Source organism: Rissa tridactyla, chromosome 1 (genome assembly GCF_028500815.1).
Source record: "Rissa tridactyla isolate bRisTri1 chromosome 1, bRisTri1.patW.cur.20221130, whole genome shotgun sequence".
Taxonomy (NCBI): domain Eukaryota; kingdom Metazoa; phylum Chordata; class Aves; order Charadriiformes; family Laridae; genus Rissa; species Rissa tridactyla.
Genome location: NC_071466.1, coordinates 129953073 through 129980297, shown reverse-complemented (window position 1 = coordinate 129980297; position 27225 = coordinate 129953073). Strand labels below are relative to the sequence as shown.

General features: G+C 47.6%; 2 protein-coding genes across 4 annotated transcripts; both read right to left on the bottom strand.

The window, feature by feature from the left end:
- Window positions 1-1475: 1475 nt before the first annotated feature.
- Window positions 1476-13255, bottom strand: UPK1B (uroplakin 1B). 2 transcript variants are annotated; one of them, XM_054216050.1, is made up of 9 exons: window positions 13213-13255; window positions 8569-8623; window positions 7487-7574; window positions 6740-6940; window positions 5131-5205; window positions 4266-4388; window positions 3787-3966; window positions 2942-3025; window positions 1476-2308 (listed from the first exon to the last, which is right to left on the bottom strand). In XM_054216050.1, exons 3-9 carry the CDS (start codon window positions 7553-7555, stop codon window positions 2258-2260), a joined length of 783 nt encoding a protein of 260 aa, XP_054072025.1. In that variant the 5' UTR covers window positions 7556-7574; window positions 8569-8623; window positions 13213-13255; the 3' UTR covers window positions 1476-2257. The 2 variants fall into 2 exon arrangements, with proteins under 2 accessions (XP_054072025.1, XP_054072014.1); XM_054216039.1 differs by having other exon boundaries at window positions 8541-8623; window positions 13213-13252.
- A 9592-nt stretch (window positions 13256-22847) lies between these two features.
- On the bottom strand, window positions 22848-26431 carry TEX55 (testis expressed 55). Of its 2 annotated transcripts, none has more exons than XM_054219815.1 (4): window positions 26351-26431; window positions 25194-25682; window positions 24853-24996; window positions 22848-24155 (listed from the first exon to the last, which is right to left on the bottom strand). In XM_054219815.1, exons 1-4 carry the CDS (start codon window positions 26366-26368, stop codon window positions 24042-24044), a joined length of 765 nt encoding a protein of 254 aa, XP_054075790.1. In that variant the 5' UTR covers window positions 26369-26431; the 3' UTR covers window positions 22848-24041. The 2 variants fall into 2 exon arrangements, with proteins under 2 accessions (XP_054075790.1, XP_054075800.1); XM_054219825.1 differs by having other exon boundaries at window positions 24853-24915.
- Between the last annotated feature and the right edge of the window lie 794 nt (window positions 26432-27225).

The window sequence follows — 27225 nt, the reverse complement described above, 5'->3', positions numbered from 1 at the left end:
ACCTGTGGGTCTGAAGCAAAAGACCAGAGGAGGAAAATAATATTTGAAATCACCTGCTTCTGTGGTCCTAAAGTTTTCTACAGGCCGTATCTCCAGTGACATCTGGAGACCAGATGCAGAAGGCCTTGCTAGTCTCTAGAAAGTCCCATAGCCAGTCATTTCACCCATTCGCAGAGCTACTTGAGTTTCAGAAATAACTTGAGCAAGAGACTTTTACGCAGGTGTGCAGCTATCCATGAAGGCTGCTGTGACTGAGGAGGTATTGGAGGGGTTTGGCCAAGCAAGGACGGAGGCTGTGTGCTTGCACTGTCCCGCCTCCCCCATTTCTCTCCTCTCTGCTCTTGCAGTTGGCAGGCGTTTGCAGCTCATGCTGAGTAGCACAGGACCGAGGCTTTGCTCTTGCTGCCTAACTTAGGCAGACACCAACTCTCTTTAGATTTCTTTAGATTTAGGTATTATTGTAGCTTTCAGCAACATACGTGTGCACACACAAATGATGAAAAAACCAAAGCCAGGCCACTTCCATACAGAGTCCCCATGGTCTATTCATATACTCAAGTCTCACAAAAAAGTGCTCGAGACTAATTTCCTAATGGAAAATGCTGAGAGTTTAGGATCTCCAAGACAGGCACCATCCCACTGAACCAGTGGAATGGCTGATCCATGGGCATTTTCCTTTCTGAAGGCACATTCGTACAGAAAAAACCCTCTATGTTGCAGGGACCTGTTTCTCCTTCAAGCTGTTCACCCTCATATCTGCCTCCTTCTCTCCCCCACTAGCCTAGCGATGGACTATTCAGCTACAGAGTTTCTGTAGCACCGTGCACCACAGTGCTTTGCACGCTGATCTTCAGGACAGGGTTACAGGACTTTCAAAACTGCCTTTGCACTGCCCCACATGTCCCCAGTGCAGACCTTTATCATTTCCCCTTCCCAAACACACAATCTTGAACAAGGAAAAAAAAAAGTAAATCACTTCCACTTCTTTTTAATTAGTATTTTGGTGAATACACAAAAACCAAGAATCAAGGCAGCTGGCAAGCGTTGGGTCCTGATCCAATACACCTTAGGAAAAGGCTTCACCTTAAAACGCTCTATACAGGAGTATATTTCACACGCCACATGTAACTGCTGAAGTGTTCACTAGGAAAGACAGCAGATCAGTCTGGGCCAAAGTAAACAGCCTCTGTTGAACTGAGTGAAAACCATGACTGCTGATGCAAGGACTGGATTTGGTTCAGTTAGCTCCCTGCTTGCGTTTTTCACAAGAGTTACTCATTACCATTATTTGCATTTGTCCTACCTGATCGGGGGACGTGGAAGGGAAGCATACAGGGGACGTGACCATACACCTGGACGTAGCTGAAGCAAGAAGCATAGTCGTCTAGGGGTGTGAGACAGCCACTTTTGCAAAGCCAACTACAGCACGGGACCCCTTGTATTCTGCCCACATTCTAGCCCATAGTTGTGTGAAATCTTGTGTGAAGTACATAACAGCTTTTTGAAGGAGTCGCTTGTTAGCAAGAGGAGCTTTTTCTGGACTGCCACTTCTGAAGGTAGGAGCGCATGCAGTAGTTTCCTCAGTGACAGGAGGTAGGCTTGAATACAGGCAGCATATTGCTGAGGAGTGAGCTAGCCTTTTATTGGGCTTGACTAGCAACAGACTTTTTATCTGTGACGTGCCTTTACTGCTGACACACTTAAACTCTCAGAGAGTCTGCCTTATTCTAAGGCACGGGGTGACAGAGATGAGGAACAGAAGTTGAACGATAAAATATATTAGAGAGGTCTGCAGTCTTCTCCCTTGCAGCATCCGTCTTTATTGGTCACAGGAGGTTACAGTTTTGCACACATAGCCCTTGCCGGTGCCTTGCGCATTATGATTTACATTCAACTTAGTTTTAGAGAGAGATTGTTTTGGAGCAAGTGTATATGGACATTTTCCTTTCTGATGTCATCACAGAACAGATCAGATCACTTCGTATCTTATGCTCCAAAGTCTTCTTGCACAGGGAAAGAACGATTGTGCCTCAGCCAGGAGGCATTAAGGCTGCAGAACAAGGGGCAAAGAAGGGACAAGAAGATTCTTTCCTGGAGTCATCAGCTCTGTGTGTCAAGTTTTTGGAGGGGCAAAAGTATATATGGGAGAGGTAGTGGGAAAACTTCAAATCCTCCATGGCACGAGGAGAATGGAGCAGGGGATGAACAAATGCAGTTTCACATGGTGCTTCAGGACAGCGCTGAGGACACCAGGCCTTCAGTATTCAACTCTGCTCCAGTAGAACATGGTACCAAGGAGGACGAAGAACTGAAAAGACAAGACTACTAAGATTCTTTGCTCCCCGTTTCCTGCTCCCCACCTCTACCCCAGCCCCATTTAGTCCTACTGCTAGAAGAGGGCGACAGAAATTCTTGACAAGCAAAGTCCGTTCAGGCAGAGGAAGCTTAAAGCTTTTTATCTGCACAGAAGCTTCACAGTGAAGAAAGAAGATATGTGCAGCCATAACTATTTGACTGGATCACTCAGCTCTCTGGGGATTATCTATCACGAAGCTGCTGAACCCTAAATACCTAAAGCACTCATAAAAAGTCTTCCAACTAGAAACTGAATTATCTGTCATGATTACTGTTTCAATGATTCAATACTCTTCACAAACAGGTTATCTGTGAGCTGTGTTTGCTGTGTTGTATTGCTGAGATGGCAGCAGGCCACAGCAGGCTGGAAGGCCATCTAGCTCCTCACCTGTGGAAGTCAGAATTGGGGGGAACTTGTAAATATAGCCCTGTTAGTGGAACAAGCTACAGGCAGATTGGTGATGAATGAATAACTATAATCTAGAGACATTTTAAATGCGTCAGTCCTGTCATCCTCCTCCACCCAAATGGGTGTGGAATAGCAAGAAAAGAGAAGAGGAAATAAAAGCAGATATTAAGTACTCACAGTCCAGCAGAGGATGGCAAAACCAAACCAGGCAACACCCCAGGCATGTGTGTTCATTGGCCCAGAAATAGCGTCATAACAACCCTGTAAGACAATCGTGAACGAATCAAAACCAGCTTTGAGCTTGTACCTCAAGGCGACAAGCTTATCCAACTCTGAGAGAGACTGAGGTAGCATGCTCCTTGCCTATTGCAATTTGGGTAGCTCACAGGGTCTCAGGAATAAAAGCTTATTGACAGCTTGCAGATAGCCTACCTATTTCTAGCTCCAAATACAAAGTAGACCCATCTTAGACATTTCAAGGACAACTTCATGTGTCACCCACTTGCCAAGTATACTTATACAACCAGACACAGCCAACACAGAGTTGACATCCAGAATCAAGAAGCTGCAGGCAAATTGGAATACCTTCTAGAAGTGCTTGCTAGTGCAGAAGTTGCTTGTTCAAGACCCAGCAATCTGTCTGAATAGGACAAGCTGGTCTACTGAAAAGTTCTACCTTGAGGAGGAGAACTTCTGACTTGCTCATTCATATTGTATGCACACATCTTTGAAGTAAGTTTGATTTAGCTACTGTCCATCTACGTGTTGGAGATGTCTCTTCTTACTGGTGGCATTGGGAGAGTGTTCTTAATAGTTCTCGCTCCATCACAAAAGCCTTTACTACAACCTGTCCTCTCTTCAGCAACATGGCCAGGACCTTACAGGAATTGCTTCTCCTCCAGAAAGCATTTGAGCACCTGTAGCTCACAGTGGAGGAGGAAGGCTATTCACTGTTTCCTTCCCTTCCAGCAAGGCGCTTTTGACCAACATATGCTAAGTGGAAAAAGCAGAGAGGATCTTACGTTGCTGTTATAGTAGCCAGGGACTCCAAGCTTGCAGCCGTCAAGGTTGATGGGAGACCCTTGGGCATTCATGATACAGCAATTGCGTGGCCAAGGGTAGTCAGCGTCACTGTGTGTCCTGCGGAAGGCAGACGTGTAGTCCTGCCAGTCGGAGGCGCCGTGCACCCCACAGCACTGGTTCTGCAAGGCAAGAGAAGAGAACGGTTTTTATGGGCCCAGGTCACAGCCCTGCACACGGCCAGACCCTGCACTTGGCTGGTTAGGCATTAACCACAGATTTATGGGAGAGGTTTTTGAAGTGCCTGCTTTTGACAGTCTGCTATCTGATGAACAAGCAAAACAGGGAGTGTGGCAGGACTTTCTCTAAGGTCCAAGGCAGATGCCGTCCTCTTTATTACTGAGCGGCCCCAAGGAGGACTTGAAATTCCAGGGCTACAGAGCATTTAGTAATTAGTGAGGGGTTCCAGTGTTATTATTACCTGAAGCATGAGTTTATCCCATGTCTTTGTGACCCCTTCAGTCATCCATTTGTCATTGTTATTGTCTGCCTCTGACTTGTTATACCTCTCCAGCATTTGCTTCAGGAAGAGATTTGGAGTGAGCTAAAGAAAAAAAAAAACAACCAGAGACAAATGCAGGAACTATGTAAATAAGTGGCCGTGTAAAGCAAATATAGGGTTATTTGGGGTGGGTTTGTTTGCTTATTTCAGTGTCCTGATGGAGAACAGGAATGCTGCTTCTCCCCCAGTTTTACACACAGGAGAAAAAAGAGCAAGATTTGAGGAGCAGAAGCAACAAAGATGTAGATCTTGAGCAAGACTCTTAAGCAGGCTCTTCCAGATCTCAGATCACAGGAGATACAGAAACTATGGGTTACATTTGATATGTTGCTTGGAATTAAAGCACCACAAGCCATTTCTCTCCCTCCTAATAACTCCCATAACCCAAGTAATCTTTCCCTCACAGTAACACTGCCTGGGGCAATGCTGAAGATTTGTCTTCTGCATGTATGATAGATTAATCAGTCTGTAGCTGAAAGACTAAACACTGTATTGATGATTCAGCTAACCCACGCTCTTATTTCCTTAACTACAAGGTTGTGAACATTTTAAAATGTTAAAAATAACAAAACTATGTTAAAAAGAACAAAGTTATTTCCTTGGTTAGAATAGTGACACTGGAGACTTTCCTTGTGGGGTCTTGTTCTAACTCAGCGGTGGTCCTTTGAGTTTACCCTGTACCACCACACAGGCCATTTACTACACTGAACAGGACCACTGCGTGCCCTAGAACTGCAATGTTTCCCAGCACGGTTGCAAGAATACATGAGGAAAAAATACTCACAAAGTCTCGCTGAGTCGCTGCCGTGATGCAAGAAGCCATTTCAAATGCATAAGTGATCAGCATCAGAATAATATACTGTGGGAGACAGGCAGCAGAGTTAGCTCTTGGAGAAACCATTTTTTTCAAGATTAAGCCTGAAACCCTGCTCAAGGCAAAGGAGGGCAGGCCATCCTAGTCTCCCCAGTCCTCTCCATGCCTCCGAACATTCACGCAGCCCTTCCCTGTGCCTGTTCCAGTTTGCAATCTGCTTTCTTGAAGCTGTATGACTGGAATTGTTCTCCATCTCACAGATGAGTTTTCTTCAGAACCTCATGGCGTTAATACCACCCTGCCTCTATGGAAAATACTTTGCCTGATAGGTCGTAAAATAACATTTGCCCTTTTCTTTGTTGCATTTCATTTGCAACTGATGCCTATGCCATGTGTCCTTCCACTTCCACTTGCCAGCTATAAGCTTTTCAGCAAGAAGCTTTTCACTCCTAGTGGTAGAGCTTTGGAGAAACAGAAGGTGCAATTTAGGGTGTTTTTCAGGTCCTCCTGATTTTGCATCATCAAATCTCCTCAGCATTCCTATTTTGTCAGCAAAGATCCTTCATGAAAACAGATCCTGAGCACCACGTCTCATAGTCTATTTCACTGTTTCTCTTCCCTTCTCAGCACAATCCCTTTAGCCTTTCCCATATTCCCTTTGGAGTTCTTGTGTCTCTATCTCTTCTCCCACACTTTTTAATGTTCTTCTCAGATTCAAGACATTTCTTTCTTTCTTACTCCAGCTTCTGCTCCTTGTACCGTCTCTTATCTCTTATACCACAGTCTTGGGTTTCAGCCAAGACACCAAAATTCAGAGTTAAGGGAATTTTCTTCCCTCAGCTGTTTGCTGGCAAATTCCCTGGCACAAGAGTTAAGATCTCTATGTGTTTCTTGTTTAAAATAGACACCCTGCCATCCCACATTAATCCAAGAGAGTTCCAATTCCAGAGTTTCAGCTCTACTGTTTGTTAATGCAAGCACTGATTTAATTTCGCCACTGACAACCTAAAGGACTAAGTAAGAAATGGTACAGAGATTTGTTCACATGTTAACATTGTCCTTGGCTTATCCAAAGCTCTCTGTCCCCACCCCTGTAATTTCTGCCTGCCTGCTGATGTCTAATGTTCTCAGTTGCACCCATATTTGGTATACTAATACGTACTAATGCCTTGTACAGAAGTCATTACTTATCAGCTCCTAAACTGAATGGTGCATGACAGCTGAAAGGCAGTAAGGGGTGGGGAGAAACAAGGATCTAAACCACATCCCAGCTACATCTGATTGCACAAGTGCTTCTGCATTGCTTCAGGGCAAAGTCAGGGTCAAGCCTGTCAGCTTAAACCTCCATTGTGGCTCTCACTATTAATTCCCTCAACCTGGTCCAGGAGCTTCTCCTGCACGTGTCCTCGCAGGAGTCACCTTGTGGGACACCACAGCCATCATCAAGAAGAACCTTTGTCTCCTTATGACTAACAAAAGCTGCCTTTGCTTAGTGGCGGATTACCAAGGTGAGCAGGGAAACTAGAGCGACGCTTTTTCAGATTGGCAGCAATAGGTAGGCAAACTTTGCTACACTTACCACCAGCAGCAAGGTCCTGTTGGACTTAATGACTGCAACGATACCGAGGATAGACAGAGCAAAGAGTGCAAAGCCAACAAAGATGCCAATCCAGGCAGCAGCATAGATGTCATCATTTTCTGTGGCTTCCAATAGAGGGTAGAGACCATGGGGATCAGACACAAAGAAGATGCACTCTGCTGTCAGGGCAATGCCGCACATCTGAGAAGTGCAAGTTCGGGAAATCCATTAGATCAAGCTTCCCCAAAGAAATAGCAGAGACAGAAAAAGATGGAGACTGCTTTCCTTTCATTTAACTTCCTGCCAAACAGGAGCTACTCAACTGCTCCTCTGCCCAACTCTACAATCCCTTGTGTTGTGCCTTCACAGAAGAATTGCAGGCAAAACTCACCCTGCCTAGACCTGAGAGGTCAGGCCTAGGGCTTGAGGATGTTAAGAAAGAATTAACAGAACCTTTCCCCTCACGATATGGAGGGAGGTGGCTGCAAAGACGTTGGTCAACAGCAAAGGCTCTTCCCTTAGAACTCATGTTGGTCTTGTGGATCAGCCCCTGCTGTCCCTTGCTGTCCCCTCCCCACCCAACTGATCATCTAACACAGCTCTCCTTTTCTTCTTCTCTCACACTTTACTGGTCGATTTATGTGTGGAATTCACATGTGAAGGGAGATTTCATGGCTGGGAACTGCTGCTTTAAGAAATGTCATACTGGAAGGAAGCCTCCACCCACATTGGTCCCAGTTCACTTACCCCAATGACTACATTCCCAAAGACTAATAGACCCTGTAAGATGCGTATGCCATCATCACTTTTTGCCATCTTTAATTCTTCATGCAACCTGGGAAAAACCAAAGAGTCTTCAGTTAGACCAGTACAACAGGCTTCACTCAGAAATAGAAATTATCCCTGAGGAGAAGGATAGACAGAACCTGCCAGCATGTCTGTACAGCTCTCACCCCTTGCTTCATAGTAGTTTCAAAGGAGAAACTTCCCCATGTGAACCTGGTAACTCAAACTCTCCCTAATACTTGAGCTAAAGAAGATTGGGACCACTCTGGGGGCAGCCAGTGTCTTCTGCTCCCTTTTGGGTAGGGTTTTCATCATCTCAACCCATGAAAACCTCACTCACGGTGTTGCACTTCTACCTGGCTAGAAACACCATCTATACCCAGATGGACAGGGGACAAGTTCAGGGCCCTCGCCTCACTCCTTTTCCAAAGGAGCCAGGATTACCCCAGGGTATGCTATCCACCCTGCTGGTTGTTTCATTTTGGCCAGCACTACCATGGGACTGAACTGGTAACCATGGCACTTCAGCTGTATCCCACACACATACCTACGGTGCGCGGCTTGGCAGCACCTTGCTAAGGGTAGCCCCATCTCCCACCTATGCCGGGAACTGGAGCTGGGCCCCCCATTCCCGGTCAGGTGCGAGGGAGGGAGGGAGCAGCTCAGGCTGCAGCTGGCGCACGGGAGCCGGGCCAAGTAGCATTCCCACCAAATTCCTGAGAGCGCTATATCCTGCAGGCTGGGGCCAGGCGACCCGCATCGAATTCATCCTCTTCCAGAGAGAGTAGCATAAAGGCACTAGTCAGAGGTGTGAGACTTTTTTGAGAAATAAGCCCAGATACCAGCCCCAACCAAGTCCTTCTTTCAAAGGGACAGAGCGCAGGTGTGCATGGAGAGGGGGAGGGGAAAAAAAACCAACCCTGAGACAGCTGCGTTTGCTGGGTGGTTAAGAAAATATAAGCTGTGAAAGAAAGGCTGAAGAGGGCCCAACTTGAATAGACAACAGGAAAAGCACCTTGAACAGCCCTCTTCTGCCACAGTACCTGCACTAGTGCCTTCTCTTGCTGGGGTTACTGACTCCGGGATTCTTCAAAGAAGCTGTTGGAAAATAAGAACAGACAGCTGTCAATGAAGAGGAGTTTCTTGAGGAACACAGCATCATGGGACCTCTCTAACAATGCCACCTTCAGCCTCCTCAGCAGCTGCCCTTTTAGCTGCCTACCAGGCAGGACTTCCAACAGTGACAGTGGGTAAACCAGAATTTCCTAACACCCTTTCTGCAGTGGTTTGAGGGTTAGGCATGGAGACATCTCCAGTGCTCTCACCATTATACCAGCAGCAGAGCACATAAGTATTTCCCCATGATAGTGTGAGTGAGGATGGCCATTATTTCCAAAGCGAGAAGACATTTTTATTCCCAGCCAGGTGTTTGGAGGCCAGCCCAATACACCTGAAGCTGTACGGCTCTGTATTTGAAAATATCAGGCTCAGGAGGTCAGCCTGAAGCTCTGTCCCTTGCCAAATTTGTTGACCAGCCAGCATGTCCAGGGGGCCACATCAGACTGCCTTGCAGGTGAAATCTGGGTTTGGGCAATGTTTGGCCACATGTGGTCTGCAGTACAACACTGCAGAGTCTGCCAAACCTGAGGCGGACACTGGTCCTCTACTCATCTGAAAGCTGGAGAGACCACTGCCTGGCTCATGGATCTTTGTGCTGCAAACTCCAGAGATTTTTGAAAAGTTTTTAGTTATTGCTGTCTAAGAGACATTACAAGTCAGGGGGCAGTCCAAAAAGCAAGGAAACCTTCCCTGCTCGAATGCAGGCATGTGAACTCTGACTACTAGATGGAAAAGCAGGTCTGCTCCAGCTGCCATTTGGATAGCAGGGTTGAGTGTTCCATGTGGCTAGCTCAACAGTTCACACCAAGTGAGATTAACAAAGTCACAGCCCTTACCTTAACATTGCAGGAACATCTTTTGCCCTCCCTTTCTCTCCTACAGGTGCCCTTGCAGTGTAATGACAGCACTCACACCTTGTAGGTGGGCTGCCACCCGGCCCATGCACTTGCCTTCCCACAAGCTGGCTTTCTCCTCCTCCTCCCTGGCAGGCAGGACCCTGGCTCACTCGTGCCTCTCCTTGGGCAGGTATTACTGCAGGCATGCCATCCAGAGAAAGCAAGCCTCTTCTCCTGGGGCAAGCCCATCTCCTAGGCTACTGTAGCTGGGAGGAAAGCTGGACACAGTCACCACCACACAGATATCAGCTGGGGCGTGGCAAGCTTCTAGGCAACCTAAGGCTCTCCAGTACCTTACCTAAGTCCAATGGGATTGCAGGGTGGGGGGAAGCAGAGAGACTGGGAGAGATGAGGAAAAGGGAAGGAACAGCCTTTACTGTAGACCTAAAAATAAACACTGTAATGATGTTGCCATATTAGTATGAATTCTCCCTCTGCCTCCAAGTGATTGTCACTGAAGGAGTCCATTTCTTGGTGTCATTCCCCTGTGCCACAAGTGGCAACCCCTTGTCTGTCCCCTTCTCCATTGTAGAAGGTCCAGTATCAGCGTCACAGATGAGAGACTGGGGAGGTACTCCAAGGCCATGACAACAGCTGAGCAGCTGGAGATTCAACGATCCAGCATGCTCCAGAGGAGAAGCCACGTGAGATCCAGGGCTTTCCACCTGCTGCCTGCTCCTCACGCCTCAGGGGTAAGCCAGGTTAAGCAAGAGCAGCTTGCACATCACTTGGCGCAGGTTCATGACTACAGAGGCATGAGGCAAACTTTGGCTGGCTTGCCGGAGGCGAGCTGCCTGCAGGTGTGACTCACCCATGGGGTGTGACACCAGTTGGCAGTCCTCCTCCCAGCCCCCCAGAGAGACAGGCGCCAGCAGCTCCTGGCTGCGGACATAAATCAGTTTGGAGGTAGAGAAGCCTTCTTCGTGGGCTGGTTAAGGTTATTTTTACGACCCAAACACAGTTCCCTGGGGCTTCAGGGAAACTCCTGAGGAAATCAGAGCTTCAGCTGCAACCGTTATCCAAAATCTCCACACAAGAAGGTGGCCAGGTCCTGGGATTTCAGCCCTGAGCTTGCATGGACCTGGTGTTCCTCAGCACATCCCAGGCACCTTGCAGTTTATCCGTGACTTGTCTAGGTCCCACGTATTCAGTTACCACTACCACAGACTTTGGTCCATGCTCCAAGCAGCTTTGGAAAGGTGTCTGTTGCTCCCATTGTACCGCAAAAACCTACATCCCTCCTGAAGCACATCCTTATTCCTCTTCCTTACACTCTGGTCACAAGCCAGACTGCAACTTCTCCCCTCTACCCTCACTCTCATGAAATGCTCCTGACACCCATGGGGGTTCAGGTGAACCTGGCAGAGCCCAAGAGCAATGTTAGGCCTGCCTTCCCCTGTTCCTCCACAAGTTGCAGACATATCAGTTATTTCCATGCCCTTGGAGCTTTCTTGACCTCTCTTCCCTTCCTCCACTCACAGTGTCTCTGCAAGACCTGCACCACAACTGAGAGAGCCGAAAAGGAAGCTCCTTTCTGCAAAAGCTGACTTCTGCCCTTGGATTTTAGGTGGCAACCCCATGCAGGCTTTCCAAGTAAGTTCTGCTCGCAGCAGGTCCTGGATTTAAGCAGGATTCAGTCTCTCTTGTGCATCCCTCACACACATTGGGCTGGTTGATCTTCTGAAGCCTCCGCACACTCTTTCTATAGATTGGGACAGGATTTCAGTAGCATTACAGAGGAATGCCCCCTGCTCCACCTCTAGACAAAAAAGCCAATGGGATAAGAATTGGTTTGGCATTGCCCCATGCAGAAGCAGGTCGCATTTTGATTGCCTCGCATTTTGTGCCAGTTGTCATGGTGGAGTCACAGCACTGTGACCAAGGGATGTCCAAAACACCCCTGTGAGCATCATTTGTTTCTACACCCTACTCCTGGAGGTCTCTCAGGGTGGCGGCAGGGTTTAACAGGGGCTTCACCTCACCCCTTGCTACCCACTTTGCTTCAGTGTCCCTGTGCAGGGCATTGCCTCCTCATCCCCTGGTGTAAGGAGGCAGAGACAAGAGATGCATTTGTTTTATTACTCATGGGCTCCACATGCCTTGGCCGAAGGGTGCCACGCCGCTCGAGCGCAACTAAACAAACCCAGACGTTCAACAGCAGAAACCTGGTCCTTGCCGCTACCCCCTCCAGCACAGAATCCCAGGCACTTCCTGCCCCTCGCACTCCCTCAGCCCCGGCTGGAGAGCATGTCTCTACAGGCAGGAGAGAGATGCCTGGGCTGGGGCCGGGGTGCTGATGGAGGGAAGCCAGCGGGGTGGAACTGCTGCCAGAAGTGCCGTGCCAGAGCCGGTGCCGCAGGAAGCCCCCATGAGCCACAGACCTGCCCAGAGCCTGACCTGCTGAGGCTCTGATGCATCAAGAGTTGAGGGGCCAGACAGCAATAAACGTACTTTTTTTTGTAGTTGCTTTTCATTTGGATTTAGTGGAAAATTGAGCCCCTAAGGGTCTTAAAAAGAAAGTAGTTTCTAAGTGCCTGGGAGATCTTCAGAGTTATAGGGCTTTTAAGAGGATGCGATTAAATATGCTATTGATGAATTGCTTGGACTGGATATCAGGAAGAAATTTTTCACCCTGAGGGTGGTGAGGCACTGGACCTGGTTGCTCAGGGAAGCTGTGGATGCCCCATCCCTGGAAGCATTCAAGGCCAGGCTGGATGGGGCTTTGAGCAACCTGGTCCGGTGCAAGGTGCCCCTGCCCATGGCAGGGGGGTTGGAACTAGATGATCTTCAAGGTCCCTGCCAACTTAAACCATTCTATGATTCTATGATTCTGTGACTCTGCTGTAAGAACCCAAATGCTTAACAAGTGTCAATTCATTATTCGTTTACTTATTTTAAAGCAAACACCTCCAGTGCACACAAAACCACACACTCCTCCTGCCCTGCTGGACTTTCTTCATCGCTCCACCTGCCCTGAAATGCAGCCACCTCTGACAGAGAACAGCTTGTGCGCCAGGACTCAACCACACTCAGAAAAGGAAAACCCAGCCAGTTATTTTGTGCTACCAGGGGAGAAAAAATAAAGCAAAAACAAATCTCAGCATCGAGCAGGGGTCAGAGACTAATTAAGTTTCCTTTTGAGAGAGATTGCTATGAAATGAAGCCTCTGTGAAGAGTGGAGTGGCTGGTAAATCATCATCAGGCATAATTACCTCAGAAATAGAGCTGGGAGGTAGGTTTTTCCTCTCTCCCTCATTAGTTCAGCACAGCCAAAACAAGAGGATTTTTTTATTTTGCCTTTCCTATTTTCACAAGTGAGGGGGAATTACAGGATTCATCTTTCTCTGCAACAATTTTTCTTTTTTTTTTTACACTCAGATATATTTGCAACAGATTTAATTTTCCCATTCCCTCCTCCCCAGTCTTTAGGAGAAAAAATATGAAACAAATTAGAACAGCCATAGAGAAGATACAGCCTGAGGTAAGAAAAATGAAATACTTAATAATCTTCTGCAGTTAACCTTATCCAGGTACCAGACTCCCCCATACTAAACACAGCCCAGGGACTGAAATAAAAAACATTAAACATAAAAGCTTCCTTTTCTCCTAACAGACACTTATTGCTCACGTGCCTCATTAAGGGTAAGACGATGACCAAAGCAAGGCACTCACCTCTCCCTTCTCGTGGTGCTTCCCAGCGCAAATCCTGACCCACCTGCAAAGCCGAAAGAGCCCCTTTCTCCCAACTCCGCTGGGCTTTAAAAAGCCCAGGTTGCTCGAGAAAAGTGCTGTGTGATTGGTAGGGTGCCCATCACATGAGGACAACTTTTTTTTCTAGCCAAACCTGTTCCCCGGTCCTCCATGGGACTGGAGGGTGTCTCTGTGATTCTTAGATCGTATCGGAATGCCGTTGTGCCGAAAACACAAAGCTTTGAAGAATTTCTATTATTAAACTCTCGAAAGAGTGGACGAATGACTCACTCGTGTGAGGTACTTGAACTTTAAAGAGGATGGGCAAGTTGGAAGGATATAAGTATAAATATTGGGATTGCTGGGCTGCTGTTTGAGTATAAGAAGAATGTACTGACTAAAAGAAGAGAGTAAATGAATTTTAATGTTTTCATTTAATTATGTTGCACGGTGAAAATCCGGTGGTTTGGGTTGGATCCATTTTCATTTTATTTAGCTTGGCATTTTTTTTGGAAACAGAAGTGTAAGTGTTGGCTACTCTGTAAGACACTGTGGATAACATGAAAAATGGGGAAGTTGCTGCATTTCCTTGGTATTGTGAAGGACACAGTTGGGATGGGGGTTTTGTTTACACTTTTTTTTTGATGTGTGTTTTTAAGGGCAGACTATGAGTTGGCATGAATTTGCGTGCAGAGCAGAGGGTCGGAGACCTTGCCTGAGCACAGGAGTGTAGTGGGGATGACAAAACATGCGGTGGGGAGTCCAGGCGCCACCGTGGGTACTTCCAGTGGGGTGCCTGCAGATGCTTAACCTCCCCAGTAGGTCTGCGTCTGCGCTGGCATGCTTCAGATGAGAATGTACCAACACCTCTATATAGCCAGAGACATTTGTGCAAGCTCTTGCAATTGTGAAAGCTACAGACTCACGAGTGCACACACCCCGCCACAGAGCCATAGGTACGCATGCATGTATATGTACATGTACAAATTCACACATGCATGTGCTTTCCTCACATGTATCCAGACATAGGTACACATATGAGCATCTCTATTGCGTGTGGGTTGAAGGCAAAGTGTTGACTTGGGAGTGAAGAAACGCTGCAATTTGGGGTTTCATCTGGAGGCATGGTCAGATGCTGAGGCCACAGCCTGGCCCATTTTCAGATGGAAGTGGAAAATTAAATTTCTCCAGCGATCTATCACTTGACTATGGCACTGTGCTCTATGGGTGACAGGAGGATGTGAGAACATGCCTGTCACTAAGTCTGCTGTAGCTTTTCAAAATTGGCATGGGATGGATGCTGAGGATGCTCAAAGAGAGAACAAAGATGCTGAAAAGGAGTGGTTAGATGCTGTAGGTAATTCCAATTGGCTGTCTCTGCTCCTAACTTCTGAGAATACTCTTTCACATTCCTGCGTCATTTGAATTTCCTTTCTTCATAGCATGGAAATAGTGAATTAAGACAGAGAGTGTGAGAGGGAGGAGTTAGGGAGGGAGTGAGGGAGGGAGCACACTGGGAGGACGAAGAAGTTATGGCCAAAGAAGCAGGGTCCCAGGACTCATTTCTGTGACCACCTCATGCCAGCATTGTGAAGGAACCACTCCCACCCATGAACAGGAGGCTCCTAACTGCATTTGTGATGTTGAACAGGAAGATCACATCTCGCAGTTAAGGGAGAGGGCTCAGGAAATCCCACACCACATCCCTAGCAGTGTGGCTGCAGTGTCGGCTGTGCCCCTGTCCCCGTGCACAGGTTCAGCTTGACACACATCGTCTGTTTGTCCTAGGGATGGGGACTTTTTTGGTGATCATCCCTGCCGGAGGTGAGGCCGAGCATCTGTGACGCAGCGTGCTCCAAAGACGTTGCCCATGGGCAGAGGGGCTGCCACCTTTCCCAGCAGGGTTCCCCTCACCGTCTGGGTCAGCGACCTCCCCCTGTGGGCACCGCCACCAGTGGCCCCAGCCCCAATTCCTGCCACCTGGCTTTGCTCCTGCATTCCCGGGAGGGCTGCAAACAGCTGCATCCCGGTCCGCAGTTCGACCTTCCTTCCCTCGGCCAGATTTGGGTTTGAGGCTCGCGCCTGCCGCCCAAGGCCTCCACGTGTGGTGGCCGGGAGCCAGCTTCTCCCCGGAGGAGAAGGGAATTCCTCATGGCCGCCTCCTCTCCCGTCTCCGTGCATCCGCACGGGGGGTGAGGATGCAGGCCGTGGGGGGACAGATGTCCGCTGCGCCCCTTGGGTTTGCAGCTGGCCTGGCCTCACGCCAGCCTTCCCTCCTGCCTCCCCAGCCATCCCGTGGCTTTTGCTACAGCTGCCTCCCCCTTTCTGCAAGGTTTTTGCCCTTTTTCTTTTTTTTTGCCACTTCTGTACCTCTCAACCTCAAGAGAGAGGGATAACTGCGGGGTGCGGAGAATAAATAAGTGAACACCACCTAGGGAGATCAGGGGAGAGCAACTCTGTCCCTGAAATTGTTTACCAAACAGTGCTGAGTGTGGGGAGACAAATGGCATACCGTTAGCAACAACCACGGGCTAATTATAGTGGGTTAGGATAAACCACTGGGTAGCCACTCCAGCTAAGCCGGCAAACATATAGACTGAAAAGCAGAACTGTATGTATATATTTAGTATAATGTGGAATGCAGTAAGTAACTTCTTTCTAAAACCTCAGATACCTTGGTGAAGAGTGTTACAGAAAACCCAAATACAGGCATCTTTGTGATGCTGGTAATCCTGGTATTTTGCATTTGGCAATGCATAATCCACCCATGAATATGGCATTGCACGCTTCATTCCTAAGAGGAGTGCTATAAAGCATGCTCTCAAGGATTGGGGTTTCTTAATATTTTGGGGAAGGAGAGGGATACACCTTATTTTTCTAATTTTGTAGGGTAGTTTTATTCATGAGCTTATAACCAAGGCTGTATTTTGGTGGCATTAAGATTTGCAATTTTGGCTTTTTGCATAAAGCTCAAGCTACTGGAATCATGTGATTGCATGAAAACTTGTACTTTTAGTCTATTAGAAGAAATCGTTTCTTCTCCTGACAAGCAAGCAAGCAGAAAGGACAAACAACTTGTAGGAAACTGCTCTGTCTGGTAAAGAACTGGGTTCAGGCAGGGAACTGCTTCCCCAGGGAGTTTTGGGCTAGTGCTCATAGTGGAATTTGCACATGTGGGTAAAGGCAGTAACAAATTAAATCTCGGTACCCCACTGCTAACAATTAGGCCAGCTGCTGTGGCTCCCTTCCTCAGTGGTCTTAACCCAAAAGCTTAGAGAAATTGTGGATGTTTGTAAGGGCTAATCTCTATTGGCTGCCACTACTGTTAATAAAGACGACCCTCAGGGTGCCTTCTTGCACACATTCAGAGGGATTTGTGGTCTAAATCTCCCCCTAAGGATGCCTCTTTTACTCTGCTCACTATGAAGGAAACTCGTAGGAGAGCCTCATCACAGGCCTGAGGCTAATTTCTGCAAAGGAAAATCCAGGCCAAAATATCTGCATCTTGGAGCTGCTGATCTCACCTAGGTCTTCCAGCAACCTACAGGTCACATTTTTGTACACACAGAGACCATAAGATAAAACAAGCACGGAGGAGCCTGGGGGAGCCCTGAGGTCAAGCCCTGCCCTGGCTCCCCTCCCACCAGCAGCAATTTCTTCTGGCAGGGAAGGGGGGCCAAGCCCTGCAAGAGTGGCGTTCCCCAGCCAACACCCTTGATGGAGTAAAAGGGTCAGCAAATGGGATGTGGCTTGCTCTTGAATCTCATCTTCTGACGTGGGCAGGCCAGCTCACTCTGAACAGGAACGTGACGACAGGGAAGGCTCATGGGAGGCTAGAAATCTCACCGTGCTTGGGATCTTGAAAAATACATAGCAGGAGAAAAGACTTTTGAGAAAACAGAAAATTTCTGCTTGTGTTTTAGATAGCTTCTTTAAAAGGCTGACAACGTCCAAGGAATTTCTGCTAGAAACTGTCTCTATATTGCTCTTGGTTGTGCTCTTTGTTGTGAGTTTGAGGGCTTTCCAGCCTTTGAAAGACTGCATATCTCAGTGTCGATCTATCTATTAGCATGAGGTCCCAGCTCCCGAACGGCCTTGGCACTGTGACGGTCCTCTGGTGCTGGTGGTTCAGCTGAGTTTTATCTAACAGACTGGGAACAAGCTGTTCTGTCTAGACCTAGTGACTGCATCGCTCTTGCTGATGGTTAAAAACCTCTCCTCCAAAATCCCGTGTGTCAGTCATGAGCCACAACATGGTAGAAAGAAGAGGTCTTGTTTGCTTCACTGCTTGTTTGCAAGGGGCCAAAGAAATTTGTTCACTTTAATTGTTCCAGCTCTTTGGGGATACCTCATTCCTCCCAAATCCGTCCTGCTTGCCACCTCTGCATTAGCTGCTTCTGATCTGGGAGGCTGTAACGGACTGGCAGTGGAGCACTGCCATCTACATACGGTTGCCTGTCACTATCCAGTTTCCAACGCTTGCTGTAAGCCAAGTGCTGCAAGCATTTGTCTGATTTATCTCAGCATCTCCACCTTGCCAGAGGGCTGGAGCACGCAAGAGAAAGAGGGAGCACAGTCAAGTTAAAGCTGGATTGCAAGAGTCTCGGCAGCAGGAAGGAAGGGGAACAGCCAAGGGGTGTTGGCTGGTTTGGTGCTTAGAAGCACTGGGATGGAAATAAATAGCACGTATGCCTTGGGCGAATTTATAGTGCTCCTGGGGTGACAGCCTCTGCCTTGGCAAGGGTGCGGTTGATGTCTTACGCCGACTCATTGCTTTGACAGAACTGTTGGCACTGTCCAATATTCTTCCTCTGAAACTCTCTGTTAAGGTTTCAGTAATTAATTGGAAACTTTCCTGAGAAATCTGTGAGACTCAGACCCTGTCATGCGCCTGGGGTTTCACCCAGTCAATCCTGTAGCCAGCTGTAACTGTGTTTTAGTTTCAGGTGGGCGATGGATGGAGCTGTGCTTTGGGCCATCCAGCTTTTTTACGTGGGCCTTTTCTTCTCTACTTGTAGCTACTCCACGGAGGGACACAACTCTCGAGTTGGTCTCCCTGCCTCTTATTAGCCTTCAGCGAAGGCTCAGCCGGTCTGTGCTGCCCTCTCATGGGCACACACAGGAAAGGTTAAGTTTCACCCTTCTTCAAGATGCTTTTTAACCTCCTCCTCAAGCTCCGTTTTTCAACACATAATTTCTGAAAAGCCAGGAAAGTTTATGAACAAATTCTAAGAGGTCTATGAAAGGTAACTACGAAAAGTAATTCTGTCTATAGTTGTGGTGTACCCTGCCCAGCTCGTACCTTTTTAAAGAGCTTTGCACTTCATTTGGAAACATTTAGACATCTAACAGGGCAAAAAGTAGGGAGCTGTTGCTCCCAACAACAGGCTGAGCTTCTCCCATATGCACTCCCATCTGCCATGTCAAACACACAAGAGTCATGGCATCATACCATGGTCAAGGAGTCCCTCAAGATAGCCCTGCTATGCTACCAAGGATTCAAACAACAGGGCCAAAAGCTGGGTTCTCCAACGGGCAGTACTTGCTTTCCGTACTGTGGGGTTTCAGCAGGCTGGCATCACTGCCCTTCCCTGAATCTCCTTCCAAAGAGGCAGGATATTCTGCTAGAGCCAAGGGGGTGCTTAAACAATAGTGGGACAGAGCAGGCATAGCTTTACTCTTCAAAAGGACTCCTGTGGTGTTCGTGGTGTTTATGCCACTTGGAGTCACTGTAAATTTATCTCTCTGACCACTTCCCTGCATTTAATATAGCCTTTCCCCTAATGTCTACTAGTCTGTCCAAATACCAAAAGCTCCTTGAGGTGGAAACTGTTTTTCTTCCAGGGCTGGTATGACATGCATTTTTCCCATTAACAAACAATTGTGCTATTCCACATGTCTTTATTCAGCTCCGTTTCCTGTTTTATACTAGAAGATAAGATGAGGGATGGGAAGGAGGAAGGACAGAGGTCACCTCCTGTTCTTACAAACTCACTAACCCTAATATGGATCCTGCCTCCTAGTTTATAAGAAGACTTTTTAAGTGTTGGACCAGGTGATTCCAAATAAGACATTTGCCTTAAAGGCTTGTAAGTTTGTAGTGAAGTTTTCACGTCCAGTGTAAACTGGGTGTTGGACTCCCTTAGCTACATTGCCTGGGAGGGTGAGCTCTTCCCACCTGTGAGAGGAGTTGCATGGGGATTTGTAACGATAGCCTTGAGGGAGAAAGGAAGAGCCACTCCATTCATTCAAACTAGGCATTTCTGTTACAGACCAACTACTGCAGTGTCTGCAGTCAGTCTCCAGTCTTGAATTATGTGTATAGAAATCTCTTGGGATTGCTTTGCCTAATTTCAGCTGTTCTGCAGTGACATTTCAGGCCACCACCTTTCCCCAGGAGAAGATGGCAAGTGACTGTTCAACCAACCCATGTCACCTCAACAACTCAAAGTTCTCTTTTTCAGTTGTGTATGTTGAGGCATGGCCACGAACTTTTGATACTGCTGCTACACCAATGTTGTCCATGAAGGCAGTCCCAAAAAAGGAATGCAGCCATGGATATTGATGCCTGACCTTAAGGTTTCTTCTTTTTCTTCTGCATTTCATCTGACTGAAAGAATGGTCAAGAGAAGGTTTCCCTTGAATACAACCTGAAGGTATGTCAGACAGGGTTTAATCAATTACCCTTTTCTAAGCAATACCCTTTCTAAGCACTCCCACATTCTCCACTCTTTAGCTTGAGCTCTCTCTCGAGCTAAGCTCTTTGTCAGACTTTACGCAGGGGTTAATTTCTTCCATTTCAGACATGCAAGCCCTGAATGCAAGTTGCTGCCTACCTCGAGTTTCACATGATTGTGAAACTTTGAAATCAATGGCATTAAACTAGTTTAAAATTGGTGTTATGTAGCAATGATTCATATCCAGTGAGTCACAATGAAATGTCTCATGCTATAAGTAGCTGGCCATTTGAAGAGCTATTCTGCTTGTGCCCTGTGCCTAACTAAGAAGCAGAGCAGAGTCTGTGTGAACTTTTCAAAGGATCTTTAACCAGCAGTTACAACATTTTTTTTTTCATTGGTTAGAAGCAGTACACAGGCAACTTTAGTATTGCTTGGGGCATCTGAGTCATTTTAAGTTCCATACCGAGATGGCAGAAAAAGAAACTGATGTTTTGATCCAAGACACCTATTTAATGGTGAGTGCACTTTGCTTCTGGTTGGCCCTTGTGCATCCTGCTTCTGGGGGAGTACAAGGTTCACAACAGAAATGGTCTATGCACCATAAGGTCATGCTATTTGGCAGCTGAACTGGATGTCACGCTCCTGTGCCAGTCCATGGATCAACAAAAAAATCTCATCTGTGAAAACACTGCGCTTTCTCAGTGCCCAGCTCAAACTACAGAGGAAACACCCTTGGGAACGACAAACTACTGCCAGCCTCCCTACCTTCCACTCCATGACCTATCCCTATTCACTAGAAGCACAGAGCAATACACAGGTGTGGGTAAAGAAACAAAATACCCTTTTAGAAAGAATGCACTTCAGTGCACAGACATCTCCCTCGTGGAGAGGAGAAAGAACAAACAACAGATGTTAGTCACGTTGCTTAGCACACTACTGGAGGGCATTCAAATATACTGTGACTAGCGTGCTATAAGGACTTATATGGAATAGTTTCGGTTACACACAATGAACTGTTAATTCCTTCAGAGCATCCAAGGCAAGAAATTTAATGACAGTTTAATGTCATGTTGATAAATGTCCACTTATGATGAAGAAACACGGATCCAATGGTTTGGGAAAGAAATATGGGACAGGGACAGTCACTCCGGAATTAAGACTACGATAAATTTCTCCATTTTAAATCTAACTTTTCTCCTTTTCTTCACCATAGAAAGGCTTTCATGCACACAAACAGCAGTGGTGCATTAGTGCCTTAATGTGAGGTAAAATTTTTCTAGAGCCAAGGTGCATTTTTCAGCAAAACTCTGAAGCAAATAAAAAATGATAGTTGTGTGGCACTATCTTAAACACAATCATCTGCATACCTTCTGGATGATGCTTTTTCATTTTAATAAAACTAAGTTCCTGGACTTTTTTCCTTGAAGAAATGCCGTTCAAAATACAGCCCAATCATCTGAAAGGAGGTTGTAGAGAGGTGGGAGTTGGTGTCTTCTCCCAGGTAACAGGCAATAGGACAAGAGGAAATGGCCTCAAGTTGTGCTGGGGAAGGTTTAGATTAGATATTAGGAAAAGTTTTTACACTGAAAGGGTTACCAAGCATTGGAACAGGCTGCCCAGAGAAATGGTGGAAACGTCATCCCTGGAGGTATTTAAAAGACAGGTAGATGTAGTGCTTAGTGATATGGTTTAGTGATGGTTTTTGTCAGCGTTAGGTTGATGGTTGGACTCGATGATCTGAAAGGTCCCTTCCAGCCCAGGTGATTGTATGATTCTATCTGAGAGGCTTGAGGAGGAGTGAAATTTCTACTCAGTTCATTATGAGTTCCCCGAGATTTCTCGTCAAAGCCCTTGCTCAGAGCTCACCAACTCCCCCCTAAGTCTGTGAAAGCTGAAGGGTTGTCCTTGGCCTACTGCCCTCCGCTGCCCTCCTCTTGCCATCTACACATGCCAACTCCAGACCCACACGGTTGTCCTGTGTACAGCCTCATTCATTTCTATACAACTACTGCTCCTCAAAGGTGAGGAACCTCATTCCTGAGAAACAGAGAAGACAGCTGCTCTTTTTTACATCCACTGGGGAGGACTTTTTGCTACCACACTGCAACTTTGTTAGCATGAGATAAGATGGCCAGGCCACCAAAGGCCCTGAGATTGCTGAGGAACACTGGGTAGGGCCTTCCTTGCAACACTACTGTCACCTGTAAGAAGACTACTTTCCAGCTCACTTCAACTTATCTGAAAGAGAAATGAAGGATCTTTCCTTGCATAACTCCCTTAATGCTGACAGGAAGCTGAGGGCATACACCTGTAATCCAAGAACATATTACAAGTCAAAAGTTTTTTGTGAGTAAAAGAGAACAACAAAATACAATACACAAATGACAGAAGCAGGAAATTCGCAGCTAAGGCTGTACTCAAAAGCACCCTAATCCCATTCTACAACAAAATGCCAACTCCTCCATCTCTTGGGAAAACATGCTGACAAGTGACGATAGAGAGGAAAAGGCTTCAGCCACTATCTTCATCTTCCATGCATTTCCTATTTCACAGAGCTGCATTAGCACTTCTCTTGCATTCACAGGGCACCTATGCACAGGGCTGCTTATAAATTCTTGATCAAAAATACATCAAGCTGAAAGCCAGTCAGTCTTTCTGTTTCATTAAGTGCCCAATTCTTCCATAAGCTGGGCTTTCAAAAGCATCTCACTGCTTCAATGGGACCTAGATGCCTAAGTCTACATCAAAACTCTTACAAAACCCATGAAGGTTTTATCTGAATCTTGAGCCGTATTTAGGCTCACAATAACCTTGAAAATCTTCCTGCACTATGTATGACAGGGGTGCTTACCTGCCTTTAACCTGGAAAGACATGAGTTAACTGATCTTTTTTGGGAACTGTACATAGAAAGGCAACTCTTCTCAGACCCAGAATTTGTATGCCAAATACTTGCCTCTGTTATTCCCAAATTTTTGGGGCCCAAGCTCTGCTGTGGAGTATCACACAACCTAATCATCAGACTTTTAGCTGAAAATAGATAGATGGAAGATAAGTTTCTATGGTGCTCTCTTCATAGCCATAGAGACAGTCATTTGGGAATACACTACCATCCATCATGAAATTAGAGCACTTGCCTAAAAAAGAGAAAAGTCTGTTGTGACAAAAAACTTTCTGGCATCTACTGCACATACACTTAAATGAAGCCAAAATAACAGCATGCTCTGTTGCACATTTTCAATAATCTTCAGGCAAGAGACAAGAAAAAGAAATACAAAGTTTCTTTACAGGGTGGAAACAAACACTTGGGTAGTATGAAAATGAGGATTGTAAGTGTTTTGAGAATCAAAAGCAGTTCGAATGGCATGTTTGCAAAGTGTACCTTGACTGAATTTCCTGGGATACTGGTGCTTGGTTTTGGTTTGTTTAGTTTTATTCACCTCCCACATTCCTGAGCGACAATGTCTTCTGAAGCCACAGAAGGTGGGTACAACTGTTGCTTTACTGTTCTACTTATCAAAATATACACTGTAATTGCAATAATACAATCAGGGCAACCCCAAAAAGCAGCATGATCAGAACCTAGCAGGGATGGTTAAGGGTGAGGCAGCCGCACCCAGTGTGTGGAAGAGGCAAAGAGACAGCTTGCATCAGAGGAGCTCTGGGGACAGTGGGAAAGCCACAAACCCAGCTTCTCAAAGTATTAGATGGGGATAGGCGCGGCTGCATAGCTGGAGAAAGTAAGCCACCAACGGAGCATGAAAAAACAGAGGACTGTGGGTTGTCCAGGGCTGCTTTATAATTCTACTTGGTTTTGTGCTTGCATTGTCTGGGCTGTGAGGTTTCTCTGCATGGAAAAGCAAAGTCTTAGGGGTGGCCTAAATGTGGGAGTTCAACAGACCTGCCTCTTCAAGGTGCGCCATACATGGATGCAGGTCCACGCACACTTTAAGATTTGAGTTTGTGCATCAAACCCAATATTTGGTCACAGGATTTAAACCCAAGGGGAAGCACAAGCATACAGAATAGAAAAATCAGGAAACAGAGATACAAGCAGACATGTTCCAAGTTACTGTCAACGACTACAAAAGCATGGTGCTGTGAAGGCCCCATGCAATACCACAATAGCAAGGTCAGTAGGGGTCAAAAGGAGGGTACAGGATCTCTTCCAGAAAAACCTCTGCATCTTCGTTCTCCTCCAATATTCCCTCCATTTCTGTCTGCCTGGCATTTATCATAGACTGCACCTGGGCAAAAGGAAAAGGAAAAGGGTCATTTGGGAGCCTGTTTCCTTAGCACTGGTGCTCAGAACTGACCTTGCCATTCCACTGCAGGATCTGCTTTCAGTATAGCATGAACCCAGCAGCAAATCACAAAGGCGGTTCTTCCCCTGACTGACCAGAGGGCAGCAAAGATTCTCTTTCTCTGTTTGCTCTCTTTCCTCTAACCTCCTCCTTTTCCCAAGGAGCTCCCCACACTTCTAACTCACTCCCAAACTATCGCCTCACTCCACTGACTTTGAATTTCCTGCGTTTTAATATCCCACAGGATCAACAGAGACAGCTCTCCTGAATAGGATCCCAGTGTGGGACAGAGGGAGCTGGAGAAGGGTCACAGGGACACACAGTGGCCCTATCTCTGTCCCCAAGCTTCTCTCACCTCTCAGATAACAGTCCTTCAGGGCACATCTACCCCATTCTCCCCCCACATCCATCTCTTCCACACACCCACTCCCACTCCTCCCTCCTCCTCTCAGAGCACATGTGGTTCCGTGCACCCTGGGCACTCTGCTCCTGCCCCATGCTTCTCCTCCTCCCAAGTGAGCAGACACACAGTGAGAAAAATAGTCATGGGTTGACCATATTTCCGGAGTGCTCAGCAAAGCTAGCTTTCTGCTGTGGCGCTAACAGACAGTCCCCGCAGAGCCCCAGCAAGACACCATACCTGCAGCAATATGAACTGCAAGGGGTCATCAGGCTTGTGGTACACCAGTTTTTCTGTGATGTCCTGAGACAGACAAACAGACAGAAGGAAAGAAGTATTGATCCTTGGACAGATCGGTGGCTGCAGTTTCTGCTCCAACACTAGCTGCATTTTTAAAAGCAAGCATCTCTTTCAATCCCCAAAGATGATCAAAGGTCCATTTCTACTGCTTTTCTTAAGTTTATGCTTAAGAAAGCACAGGACAAGGAGGGATCTGGGGAAGGGATAATTTAGTCCAAGCTAACTTTAGGCCAAGCTTTGCAAGCAAGCCTCTGGAGGGAGAAGGTAAAGAGAAATTTCACCTGAAATATCTGCAGAATATTGTGTTTCTCCATGTACCTAATGGAGACTTCAAAGGGGTCTTCGTACACCATTGGCTGCTCCGATATTTCACACGTAGTCTCTGTTGGCTTGATTACAGCTGCTGATGACTGAGCCCCAGGCGTTTTACTGCCAGCCTGTGCAGAGTCAGACACGGACATCTTGACTTTGAAACCTGGCTCTTCACCCACAGGTGATCCAATCTCATCAGAGTTTTCCCCGGATGTGAGAAATTCAACGACAGGTAACTGGTCATCAGAACCTGGTGGTTTCTCAACAACCAACTGGTCTGCAGACACTGGCAATTCCACTACAGATGGCTGGTCTGCAGATGCTGGTGTTTTAACCCCAGGTAAGTCATCCAGTGACGGTGGGGGTTCAACTATATGTGTCTGGTCCTCAGATGGTTCAGCAGCTGGTGGTATGCCAGGTTCATCTACTTCATATTCTGAATTATTATTGGGCTCTTGCTAAAATATTTAACAAATAAAGAGCAAAATATGTTTTAAACATGTAGCCTCACAGACCACACACATCACATTACTGCATCCTTCTCTAAAAATGTTGCAGCCCCTCTTGGAGCAAGCACTAATAAGCTTTAATTTCTGTGACCGGTCTCACCCACACCCTCTGCCCATGAGCCCAGGAACTCCATTTAAGCTCAGGCCCAAGCCTTCAGGCCTGGTCTGATCTATGGAGTGGGTGAACCGGTGACTGATCCTCGCCCACTGGCTGGTTTATTTTAGGGGGACTCTAAGTGTATGTTGTACGCTCCCTGAGGCAGAGGGGGCAGGAGCCATGTTGGCCACTCGCTGGTTTGGGGGTTCCTGGTTGCAGCTGTGTCACCTGAAGCAGGGTGCCGGGGGGAGGCCAGAGCGGGAGAATGACCAGCGCCCTCCCCTGTAATTGGGAAGGGGGGTGTTACACCTGGGGACGAGGGGGGACAGGACGCTTCATGGGGAGGGGGGCATGGCAGTAGGCCGCGGGTGTCTGGGGGCTTGGGGGCATAGGAGGCCGCGACAAGGGGCCTGGGGGCAGCGCTGGACGCAGACAGAGAGGGCGTAGGGGCGAGCCCCGGGGCTGGGTGTGCCGGGGGGATGAGGTCTCCGGGCCCGGGGCCGCCACCGCCCGCCCTCACCAGCCCCCGACTCTCCATGGCAGGGCAGGGTTGCGCTTCGCCTTCCGCCGGCGCCGGGCCTCTTCTGCCGCTCGTCGCTGCCCGTAGGCGGCAGAGGAGGTGGAAGACGCCGGAGCGGTTGCCGGGGAAACCGCCGCCCCCCGGCCTCGGTAGGCGGTGCCGCCGGGGTCAGCTGGGCAGCGAGTGCCGCGCCGCCATCATGGGTGAAGGCGGAAGGGCCGCGCGAGGGGCTGAGGCGGGGCTTGGCCCTGGCCCCGGTTCTGCTCCTGGTCCTGGGCCTGGGCCTGGGCCTGGGCCGGTCCTGGGCCTGGTCCTCATCCTGGTCCTGGTGGCTGCCCCCTTGCCTGCATTATTCTTCCCCCTGCAGCAGCCAGAGAGGTCTCTAGGTGCGTGTTACCAGCCAGCCTCTGCGGGGGCCTCCGGCTGCCTGTGGCCTGGTGGAAGCAAGGGCAGAGGAGGGGTGTGGGGGTTGGCCATAGCCCAACCTGCCACCTGCCTTTCCTTTTGCAGGGAGCTGAGTCACTTCATCGTGAATTCCAGTGGCCTTTCAGCCTTAGCATGCTCCTATAAAGGACGAAAGAAGACCAGGATAGCCATTTGCTCTTTTTGGACCTGCTCTTAAGTACTATGGTAGGGAGGAGGCCTGGAGGAGGAGGGCAGAGACAAACCGTATCTGGAGGGTCAGATGGCAAAGGACATGTCAAATAACTTGTAAAGAGAAGCAGGGAAACAAAAGGAAGGGTAGTAAAGTGCTGAGAAAAATATTTACATGTGCATTCATGTGAGGGATACTTTCTCCTCTCCTCAGTTTTACACAGATCCTGACAGTTGGTGTGCTGCGTGATGAACTTCGTCAGAAAAAGCAAATAAACAGA